Source organism: Trachemys scripta, chromosome 10, assembly GCF_013100865.1.
Source record: "Trachemys scripta elegans isolate TJP31775 chromosome 10, CAS_Tse_1.0, whole genome shotgun sequence".
In the NCBI taxonomy this organism is placed as follows: Eukaryota; Metazoa; Chordata; order Testudines; family Emydidae; genus Trachemys; species Trachemys scripta.
The window spans coordinates 30,436,347-30,448,072 of NC_048307.1; the positions used below are offsets into that span (position 1 = coordinate 30,436,347).

At 55.1% G+C, this 11,726-nt stretch overlaps 1 protein-coding gene across 2 annotated transcripts in view; it reads left to right on the forward strand.

Moving 5' to 3' along the window:
- The window catches only part of LOC117883692 (cytoplasmic phosphatidylinositol transfer protein 1-like), a 41,038-nt gene that overhangs the window by 15,233 nt on the left and 14,079 nt on the right, over positions 1–11,726 (forward strand). For both annotated transcript variants that reach the window (XM_034783291.1, XM_034783292.1), the window contains exons 3-8: positions 3,828–3,916; positions 6,325–6,332; positions 7,160–7,231; positions 9,135–9,230; positions 9,763–9,918; positions 10,826–10,889. In XM_034783291.1, coding sequence (XP_034639182.1) covers positions 3,828–3,916; positions 6,325–6,332; positions 7,160–7,231; positions 9,135–9,230; positions 9,763–9,918; positions 10,826–10,889 — 485 coding nt within the window. The remainder of the gene's footprint in view (positions 1–3,827; positions 3,917–6,324; positions 6,333–7,159; positions 7,232–9,134; positions 9,231–9,762; positions 9,919–10,825; positions 10,890–11,726) is intronic.

Below are 11,726 nucleotides of genomic sequence, written 5' to 3' on the forward strand. Positions count from 1 at the left end.
CACTCCCTATGGCAGAGAAGGAGGTCAAGGCTGTTTTCTGACCCCCTTTCCCACCCCACACACCTCAACCTTTTGCCCCAAAGATCCAGTGAGACTGGAAGGAGCAAAGGCTCTGTCTAGCAGCCCTGCCCAAGAAGGAAAACTGTGTCAGTCAACTGATGCCCCATAGAGAGCTCTAGGGAGAAGGCCCCAGGCCTGCTCAGAGCTTGAAAGTCAGACTACAGTCCTGTGGGGAAGGCATTGCTTGTGAGGAGGAGTTTGTGCAGGGATTGCCCCAGTGTGATGGCTTCTGTCCTGCTGTGCGGAGTACAGGGCACTCAGAGGTGTCAGGAGGCAAGCTCCCTGCCCCACAAAGTCTAAATGCCTTTTGGTTAGAAATCCATTTCAAACCCTGGCCAGGTACTGGGGCCATATGCCTGATCAGACTGTTGGTCCAGCTTACCTGGTGTCTGACTTCTGGCAGTAGCAGGTAGTTGACGTTTCAGCCAACCCCCACGCTGGATGCAGCACAGGGATCAGCTTATTCCTTGGTACCTGAGATTGCCTGATGGAGCAATTTGCATCTGGCCTGCACACACCTAGCGCTCCCTTCAGTTTGCATTTAGTCATGAACCTCCCTGGGGGCTGAACAGGTCTTCCCCTGTTCTGGTCAGGTGTCGGTCTGCCCCGACTCCAGAGAGAGTTGCATTCTCTCTCTCTGAGCCCTTATTGCTGAGATAGGAGATGACTCTGGGGGGCTGCTTTAGGATGAAAAATGCAAACAGCTTGCTAGTGAGCTCAGTGCTGCCACCTAGTCCAGCGACCATTGCTGTGGCCGTGCTGCAAAATACTCGTTACTAAAAGCACACCAGCAGGTTAGAATCCTACCGTGCTCCTGCACTGAGCTTTGCCAATCGCCTTGGAGAGCTAAATAAGTATTTGCCGATAGATCTGCTCAATATTTGCAGTATTCAAGCTATTCCCTATGACTCGTATAGGGAAATAACTCAGCACTATTTATCGAAGGTAACAATGGCAAGGTTTTAAGGGCCAGCACTTGTATTTTAAAGTAGCTCTTTACTGAATTATTAACAATTGTGATTAGAATGGAAAGAGCTTTAAAAATCTCATGTGCCTGCCATCACTGGCACTGGCTGTTCACTTTCTGCATACCACTCTGCAGGAGCTGGGAAACTGGGTTAGTCAGTATAGCTTCTGTATCTGGTCAGTTTCACTTTCAGGTTCTCATTCAGCTAAGGGGGAAAGACATAATCTGCTTCAAGCTTGTGTTCCCTTTTTTGACCTGAGGGTAGCTGGAATTTGGGTCTTGTAGGCTTTTCCAGTTGGGAGGAGAAATTGATGATGGAGTCTGGTACTGTTGAGGCAATCTTGTTTGTTTCCAAGGAACATACCAAGTCCTGTTTCCCTGAATGCAGGAGGAGCCAAAAGAACAGAAGCTCATATATTTGCTTACAGCCCCATGCCTCCAGGCTGTGTGTCTTTTGTCCCTTCTGATTAGACTCTCTCTCTCTCTCTCTATCTCTCTCTCCCTCACACACACCCCACCCCGAAGGCAACACCCTGTGGACCCCTGTGCCTGTGTAGTTCAAATTCTCTTGGTGGGCTCTCGTACCCCCTTTGTCTTAGGGGGGTCTGCTTAGCTGTCTCTTACAGCTGTCTTAAATGAGAGGTGGAGGAGGTCATGCTCACACCTGACAATTTAAAGGTTTATCCCAACCCACGACACTTGGAACTGGGAGGGCAGGAGAGCTGAGTTTTCTTCCCACCTTGCCTCAGTGTCACTGTTTGGGCTAGTCAGTTATGCCCCAATTTCCAAAGTTGGGTGACTAATGTTACCATATACAGACCTCGATTCTGCAAAAGAGACCCACCCATCCAGACCCTTAGGCTCACCTCCAGTCCCTTGGAAAGCAGTGGGACTCCTCACCGGCATTTGCAGAATGGGGACTGTAGGCGCCTAGATAAGTGATCTGACTTACAGAGGTGCTGAGCTCTTGCAGGGAAATGGAAGGTGCAGTGGCTGGGCACCTCTGTGAAGGTGGCACTTGTTTAGATGCTTGAACATGGATTTAGAAGCTGAATTTGAGGTGCCCAACTTTGAAAACGTTGGCCCAAGCCTTTCGGTGTTTGATGAAGCAGGAGAGAAAAATGGGCTCTACTGAGACAGCCAAGGAAGGCAGAGCCTGTCCTCCCACCCAGTGGCAATGCAACACACTAAAGATGTGTATGTCTGGCTTGTTGCAGCCCCACAGCCTGATCTTGCCACGTCCAGAGTTTGCATTGACTCCAGTGGCTGTGCCAGACCCGTAGAGCGACTGCAGGGACTCCAGCAAAGTTGCCAAACAATTTTATGGATGCAGAATCCTAGGGTTGCTCCAGGATTCTCTGTCTTTCTTGGGGCATCCCTACAGCTGAGTTGGAGAACCCAATTACATGACCACTGCAAACTGTAGTGTAGACAGGACTCTTTAACCAAGCTGAGACCCAGGGCTGTCCGTGGCTTCAGCCCCATTACAAGGACTCAGATGGGTTCTGCCTACACTACAGTGCTTAGCTGTCTGATACCGGGGTGCTTGGTCTGGGATAGCTGAGTGGGCCTTTGTCTCTGTGTTTCACTGACGCTCACTCTCACTGCCCCATCCCCTGGCTTTTGTCTCTTTCCCATCCTTGGTTTTCTCTTCCATTTGCTGCGGCACAACCCTCTGGCTTTCCCCTTGCTGATCTGTCAGCAATTGTGAATAGATTGGAGAAGAGCGCCGATGCCTGTGAACTGGCCTTGCGCCCTGACCCCCTCCATAGACGGAGGGAGGCAATGGACAGCTTGGCTGTGTGAGGCAGTCCTGGCTGTGCTGCTCCGTCTCCTCACAGCGCATTAATCGGCTGCTTACCCACAGAGGGAGCTGCCGGTGCTAGACAGGGTATTTTTAGCCGAGGCGCTCACGATTCCCCTCTTGGGGATGCTATTTATAGAGGCTGAAAATTAATCAAACCACACCTCATCTCTCCCTCCCCCTCCAGCTCCCCTCCAATGGGCGAGGAGCGGCGGTCACGGCGAGCTGGCATGAGCAGACTGTTCATTTCCAGCCCCGGCTGCTGCAGCTCTGCCTGTGAGCAGAGGCTCCTTGCCCAGCCCAGCGACAGTCATGTCCCCCCAGCGCGCACATACGCTGCGTCCCTTGCCCCGACCCTGCGGGGCCTGCGCTTCCAGTGCCCGGGGGTAACACTTGGCAAAAGCAGTCGTTGGGAGCCAGGGGCCTGAGCTGGCTCCCCTTGAAATCAAGGGCCCAGCTGCCTTTGCTTTGGTGGGAGCAGGAGCCGACCCTGTGTTCCCTGGAGGGGGAGGAATGCACGAGAGGCTGGGCCCAGGTGGGTGAGCTGGGAGGGCGTGGGGCTGCAGGGGGCTGGAGGATAGAGTTGGAAGGATGCAGGCTGGCTGGGGAGCGTGGCAGTGGACCCACTGGGTGGTGGTGGGGGGGGCAGCTGGGAAGCACATTGTCTCCTAGCTCGGTGCGTATGGAGCTGGGAAGCCGCTGGCTGGTTAGGGGGCTGCAGGGCTGGAAAGGTGTCAGGAGCTCAAGCCTGGGCCCAGGGCGGTGAGGGCTAGCTGGGTCCCACAGGGTGGGTGCAGCCCCTCTCTCCCCCAAGGGGTAGCCCCTGCACGTCAGCGCTGAGGCGCATTGGCAGGGATTGTGCTGAACCTGCTGCAGGGGTGAGCAGAGGAGTTCAGGCCCAGGGCTGTGAGGCCAGAGGGCCGAAAACCAGCCGAGCTCTGTGCGCTAACGAGAGCCCCCCACTCTGCTCTGCTCTTCTCTTCCCTTCCCCTGCAGCAAGCTGCCCAGCTGGGCTCGCGCAGTGACCCCCCGGATATTCTACATCACAGAGAAGGCCTGGAACTATTACCCCTACACCATTACGGGTAAGAGGCCCCCAACCCTGCCCCCCACTCAGCCACTGCTCTCGGGGCACGCGGAGAGGCACCATTCTTCTCCTCCTCCCCGTCCTCTAGCCCTTCACATCGCAGCTGCTTCTGCCACCAGCACCGGTCTGACAGGGGAGTGACTCCCGACTCACACCGGAACAGGGGGCCCAGGCCCAGACCCTCCCATTGTTGGGCACATCAAGAACTACAAAGCAATTCTCCCCGTGCCCTCTGGCCTCCTGAGGCAGGGATTCAAGGTCCTTCATACCAGGTTGGGGGACCCAGTCGTCTGTCTCCCCCCCCCCACCCCGCCCATGCACACTAGGGCTTTGTGTTGCAGCATGGACAGGCCTAGGCTGTGTGTTAGCTGTGCCTTGGTCCCATCTCCACTGCAGGACTAAGCCTTGCTTGAGCCATGCCATGGCTGGGCTGCTGCCAGCTCCGCCCACATGCTGCCGAGCACAAAAGCACAAAGAGTCCTGCCCGGCTGCTGCAGATCCACGGCCTGAGGCAGAGGTAGGAGTGCAGGGAGCGAGTCTTCAGCCAGAGCAGATGAATGTGGGACCTCACGCTGCCCTGGTTTGCCAGCAGCTGCCTGAGCCCTCCACAGGCTCTCCTGCTGAAAGGGACGAGGCTTGGAATGCCAGGCAGGCTCCTGCACAGCGGCACTCGCAGCCTTTGGGTGCGGCCATTCCAGCATCCAGCTGTGCACCCAGGGATTCCCAGTGACCCATGCCCCACCTGTAGGATTCTGCACAGTCTGACAGAGCCAGGTCCCCCTCCAGGGCATGGCACTGCCTGTTCATGGTGGTGCCCCCTCTGTAGCCCAGCCAGCTTCACCTCAGATACCTCCCTCAGCAAAATACAGGCTCGTTGTTTACTGGAAATGTTGGACAATAATCTGCTCTAGAACGGCCTGGAGGGGAATCCAACCAGTCAGGCCCCTAGCAGTGCTGAGTGCCAGCGGCGTCTGTGCCCTCTGCCCACAGACATTGGGCCTGAATTCCCCCCTCCACACAGAGCAAGTGGGTTCCCCTCCCAGCAGCACGTTGAGTGTGCATCTGAGGTGGTATTTTCACCCAGCGGTGATCTCACAAATGGGAGGGAATGGTTCCCACGCAGGGGTGAAGCAGAAAGGGACATGCTGAAACCCAGCCCCATTCATCATCGCCAGTCAATTATCCTTGATTTTTGAAGCTCAGGAATTTTAGGTCAATTTTATGGGGGTTTTAGTGGGTTTGACAACTCTCTGCATCGGCAGTGGGGACTCCGCTCCAGAAGCAGGGAGGTTTTCTGGTGGGGTGGGGGTCCTTTGCCCAGGGAGCAGGGGGTCTCTCTAGCTGGGTTAAGGGTCCTTTGCTCCAGGAGTAGGAGGGTCTCTCTGGTGGGGTTAGGAGGTCCTTCACCCCGGGGAGCAGGGATCTTTCCAGTAGGACTGGGGGTCTCCCCTTGGGGAGTGGGGTTTGTTTCTAGGCCTGAAGAGAAAAGCTGATCTCCTCTCCCCTTCCCTTCCCCTGCATTGTGCAGTTCTGATGGAGCCAAACTCCCCTCTAGGGAGGATCAGCTCATCACACCTTGTGTCACTGAGCGAGGCAGCATTTCCCAGTGGTCTGAGCGCGGTGCTGGGAGCCGGGAGCCCCATGTTCGAATCCCAGCTCTGGCACAGTCTGTCTGTCCTCTTGGGCAGATCCCCCACAGGCCGCCCTCCTCCCTACAGTAACTCTGCTGGTGTGGGGAGTGGCAGCAGGGGTGCCTCCCTCCCCCGCTTGGGGAGCTGTCTCATTGTTTGGCTGGACTGTCACAAAGTGACACTTGGGTGTGTATAGGGCCGGCTCCAGCCGAGCAAGCTGGTGCTTGGGGTGGCAGCTTGTAGGAGGCGGCATTCCGCCCAATCCTAGGGCGGCACGGCCGCCTTTTCTTTTCTTTTGTTTGTTTGTTTGTTTGTTTTGTTGTTCTTCCACTCTGGCCGCCCTGTAGGGGGCAGCGGCGTGGAGGACAGCAAGCCCGGCAGCAAGCCCGGCAGGGCAGTCTGCGTCCTTCCTTCCCAGCCGACCGGAGCAGCGCGGAGCCCTTCCGGCAGGCGGCCCTGGCAGCACCCCGCTGAAGCCCTGGCCGCCCCCCTTCTCTCTCTCCCCCCCACTTCCTCCCCCTCCCCCCGCTAGCTGGGGCACATCTGCAGCGCAGGGAGTCCCCGTGCACCCTGGCTCCATTCGTACCGCAGGGTTTTTTTTTTTTTTTTCCTCTGCCGTTCCGTTCTGGCCGCCCCGTGGTTGTTTTTTTTTTTTTGCTTGGGGCAGCCAAAAAGCTAGCAGCTGTTCCTAGGTCTCATCTCTCTCTTGTCTCTCTCCCCGGTGCCCTGCTCTCCTGCACTGCCGGACCCTGCGATCACTGTGCTGTCGGTGCAGAGTACACGGTAAGAACAGGGACCTGCCATTATACCGTTCCCAGCACCCCCGCTGGGCTCACCATGGAGCTGCTGGTTGGCATGGCCCTGCCTCCTGCTAGGCATGGCTGAGGTGCGGGGGGGGGGTGGGAGGAGCGTGTGGGAGAGCAAATTCAGAGCAGCCCCATTATTTTCCTGACTGGCAGCTCAGAGGGCAAAGCACCAGCCCCTCTTGTACTGCTAGACTCAGGCCCCACCACTCCCTTTCTCCATCCATCACGCTTACAGTGCGCCTGGGGTAGATGGCCCCACGGCTGGCCCCACCCCACCACCCTGCCAATCCCTGCCCTGAGGGCAACTCAGGGTGGTTCTGCCTCCAGCCTGAGGGAGAGGGTTAATCCCTTCCCTGACAGACACTGGGTGGGGCCTGTATACTGTCACAAGGTGTATCTTGCCACTTGCTGACGTCGGCTCCCTTTGTGCCCCACTGCCGTCACACGCATGCCATCCTAACTCCCCTCCTGCCTGGGCATCATTCACTCCCAGGGCTCAGGGAGACTGCGCTGAGACTGCGCTAACCCTCCTCGCTAGATCGGCTCCCTCCAGGGCAGACACAAGCAGGCCAATGAGCTGGGCAGCGTGGGGGGCACTGGCACTGCCCATGCTGTGCCTGGTTAGGTAGGGGGCTTTAGTGCCCTGGGAATTGCCCCGACAAGCAATCTGATGAGAGCCTCTGATGATAAGTGTGTCTGACATGGGGTTCACTGGGGGGGGAGGACTTGACCCTGTGCTGGCCTAGCTAGCGTTGGGTGATGTTCTCCAGGCTGGCTCGTAATGGCCTGTTCCTCTCTCTGCAGTGCTCCTTCCTGCCAAAGTTCTCCATTTATATTGAGACTAAGTACGAGGATAACTGTGGAGACAATGCGAATGTAAGTGGCTCAAACACACACCCCACACGCTCTACCACTCCTCTACCATATTTGCTGAACTCCATTGGAACCAGCCATTCCTAGCCCAGACCCGCCCAGTGCCTGTGGCTTGGCTGCTGAAGGGGACGCTGTGGGGTGAGGCTCTTGGGCTCCTTTCCTCTATTGCATGGGGCAGTGGTATGCAGCCCTGCACCACTCCAATGACCCCCTTCCACTAGGTGTGTGTGTGAGCTCCCGTGTATGCCCAGGAGGCATGCTGCATCTCCTAGAGGAGGCCAGAGCTTCCAGTCCAGTTGCCTAGGCAGCAGGCTCCTTGGGGCTGGTGTGGGTGTGCCACACATGACTGAGGACATTGCTCAGATCCCAGGCGTCACTCTGTTGGCAGCATCTCTTTGGAGTGAGTCTGAACATAAGAACGGCCATGCTGGGTCCATCTAGCCCAGGCTTCTGTCCTCCGACAGCGGCCAATGCAGGTGCTTCAGAGAATAGGTTTGTCAAACCCCGTTATAGTTTTGACCTTCAGAACATCCCCTAGCAACAAGTTCCACAGGCTGACTGTGCATTGTGCGAAGAAGTACTTCCTTTTTGTTTGTTTTAAACTGCTGCCTATTCATTTAATTGGGTGACCTCTGGTTCTTGTGTTATGGGAAGGAGTAAATAACACTTCCTTGTTCACTTTCTTCACCCCAGTCATGATTTTATAGACCTCTTAGTCATCTCTTTTCGCAGTCTTTTTAACTTCTCCTCATACAGAAGCTGTTCCATGCCCTTGATCCTTTTTGTTTGCCTTCTCTGTCTGTACCTTTTCCAATTCTACGATTTTTTTTTTTTTTTTTTTTTGAGATGGAAGTAACCAGAACAGCCCACAGTATTCAAGATGTGGACATACCATAGATTTCTATGGTAGCATTATCATATTTTCTCTCTTATTACGTATCCCTTTTCTAATGGTGCCTAACATTCGGTTTGCTTTTTTGGCTGCTGTTGCACATTGAGTGGATGTTTTCAGAGAACTCTCCACAATGACTCCAAGATCTCTTTCTTGAGTGGTAATAGTTAATTTACACCTCATCATTTTGTATGTATAGTTGAGATTATGTTTTCCAATGTGCATTACTTTGCACTTATCAACATTGAATTTCATCTGCCATTTAGTTGCCCAGTCACCCAGTTTTGTGAGATTCCTATGTAATTCTTTGCAGTCTGCTTTGGACTTAACTGTCTTGAGTAATTTTGTATCGTCTACAAATTTTGCCACGTCACTGATTACCGCTTTTTCCAAACCATTTATGAATATGTTGAACAGCATTGGTCCCACTACAGCTCTCTGGGAAGAACCACTATTTACCTCTCTCTTTTCTGAAAACTGACCATATATTCCGACACTTTGTGTCCTATCTGTTAACCAGTTACCAATCCATGAGAGGACTTTCCCTCTTCTGCCATGACTGTTTACTTTGCTTAAGAGCCTTTGGTGGGGGTCCTTGTCCACATGTTTGTTGACTTCCACAAAGAATTCTAATAGACTGATGAGGCATGATTTCCCTTTACACAAGCCATGATGACTTTTCCCCAACAAATCGTGTTCATTTATGTGTCTGATAATTCTGTTCTTTACTATAGTTTCAACCACTTTCCTGGTACTGAAGTTAGGCTTACTAGCCTGTAATTGCCAGGATCGCCCTGGAGCCTTTTCTAAAAACTGGAGTCACATTAACTGTCCTCCAGCCATCTTGAAGGAGCTTTCAGGAGCCCTCCCAGCTGGGAATGGCTCTTGCCCATCACAGAGCTAGTTCTAGGGCCCATTTCCCTGCAAACGTGTATTGGCACTGGGTGGGTGCGAGCAGGTGCTCAGGGCCAGCTGAAGAGGGTGTGTTTCTTACCCTTTCCCTTCCACCACCAGATCTTCCTCAGTGACAAAATCCTGGGCGATCATGAGGTCACGTTCCTGGACATCGCCTTTGACGAGATTCCTGAGCGCTATTACCAGAGCCCAGAGGTAATGCCAGCCCAGGAGGAGAACAGGGAGTGAGCAGGACATGCATAGGTGTTGCCAGCACATCCTTACGCTCCCACCCACCCTGGGCACTGCTCCGAACACACACCTACAGGGCCTCACACCAACCCGCCAGCCTACTCCTGTGCCCACACCTGCCTGCCCAACCAGACAGCTGTTCCTCTACAAACCTGCTCCTGCACTGCCTGGCCTGTTCTGGCCCCCTCGGCCCTCCCACCCGGCCTGTGCCTGCCCCTGCCTATCCATGTTCCTGCCCATTCGTACATTCGTACATTCAAATCCACCCATCCTCAGCTGGGAGGTCCAGTATCAGTGAGGCCTGGGCCAGATGTTCTTGACCACCACTATTAACCATGAGCTGTTCTAAGTGGGAAGGAGACCAACTCTGGGGCTGGAATGAAATAGAGCATTGAAACACCCACAGGCCATGGGGTTGGGCTAGTTCCTTTCTAATTGTGATTGGCATCCAGACTTGGCATGCTGAGCCGCCCCCTTCTGTCCCTCTCCACGGCAGGACCCACGATATTTCAGCTCAGTGAAGACGGGCCGGGGGCCCCTGAGAGAAGGCTGGCAGGAGCACACCAAGCCCATCATGTGCTCCTACAAACTGGTCACGGTCAAGTTCGAGGTGTGGGGGCTGCAGACACGAGTGGAGCAGTTTGTCCACAAGGTGAGTGCATGGCAGTCTGGCATTGTGGGTTGGGTGCTTCTGCCCCTCCAATGAGACAAGACCTCTGGGTCCCGAGGCGCTGCGGGGGGAGAGGCAGCAAGATCCTAACATTCCCATGTTCCAGCCAGGGACTCTGTCTGACAAGGCGGGGTCAGGCCCACACAGCTCATTGCCTGGTGGCAGGAGAGACCCCTAGAGCACCGCATCTCCAGGCCTACCGTAGCTGAGCACATGCTCAACCCATGCGAAAACTTGAGAACTCTGCAGTCGTTAGCACCTGATCTGGGATTATAAATAGACCCTGTTGGCTGTGGCTATGTTTTAATGAGCTGGTTAAAGAATGAGTGTGCATACTTGTGGGTGTACACACAAGCATACATACAGATGTACCACTGCCCTCTACTAGATGGAACCGGAACCTCTCAATTGTGTGTCATAGCCCCTATACTGCTAACCCTTACTGGAGATTCTCCTTGAGCTCAAGTGACCTGTGCTTTTGGTGCAGGAGGGCGGGAGTCTTGTCCCCACTGTTGCAGGTATGTTCCAGGTGGACATGGGCTGCACAGCCCATTGACAGCTGTGAAGTCCTGCATGGCCACAGATTTCTTACCATGTATCATATTGTATCTGGATGCCAGCTGTAGCCCCAGCCCTGCGCACTGAGAGGAGGCACAGGCTCTTGCTGCTGAGGGCAGGAGCTCAGCATGACAGACCCTACTTCTTCTCTCTGGAGGGGCCGCCGGCTCTCTGCCATGAGGAGCTTTCGGGGCTAATTCAAAGCAGTCCGTTCCAGGACTCTGCCCACCTTTGGCAGGGCGAGTGGGACTCAGGGCTCAGAGCAGAGGGATCTGAGGTTGGGGGGAACCCTGGCAGTGCCTGCTGGGATATAACTGTGCTGTGGTTGCAGGTGATCCGGGACATCCTGTTGATAGGACACCGGCAGGCCTTCGCCTGGATAGACGAGTGGTGCGGTGAGTGAGCCTACAGCAATATTGCTATGGCGGTAGATGAAACCCACTGTGCAGTGGAGCTGCAGGAGCCTCCTGCCCTGGTCTCTGGGGATCCCCCTCCCTTCCACCCTCCAGCCCTGGTCCTTGCCCTATGTCTGGTCTGGGCTACAGTGCCAGGGTTTCCCAGCAGCCACTCCCTGCCACAGTGAAAGGGGTCGTTCACATTGGAACGTGGGGCCCAGCCATCAGAATGCTCGTCCCTTCCCAAGGCAAACCCACTTTCCCCAGGCCTGGGGGAGCATGGAGCCTTACAGGTGCCCTCTGTCTCTGCTCCTGGCTCCATCTAATGCAGGCAAAGCACCAGTGTGAGCACTCTCCTGGTGCTGGGAGCAGAGCTGCCCATGGCAGGGTCACTGCCAGCGCTGTGCTGGGGTCAGTCCCTCCCACCGATAAAGGCATGTGACCCATCTCATGCCCCAGGGAAAGTTGGCGCTTCCTCCAGGGCTGAACGTGGCCCTGTAGATTGTGAAGCGTTGCTGCTGTGGGCCGGGAAGCAGAGACAAGGGGCTCCCCTACCCCCCTCAGGGTGTCAGCGACTGTTGAACATAAAAATGCTTTAGAGCTCATCTCAAAGGGGCAGAGTCCTGTCCCCTTTGCTAACCCCACTAACTCCCCCCTTCCCCCTCCCGGAGCTGATACACCCGCTTCCTGGCTTTACCTCTGAGTCTCATTGTTGCTGGGGCTTTTCATTTCACTGAATCAACTTCTGAGCCCCCTACACCTGCACCTCCCCTCCAATCCCACACAAGCCCTTTCCCTTCTGGCTGGCACAGCTGCACTGCTCTCACCCCCCCCCCC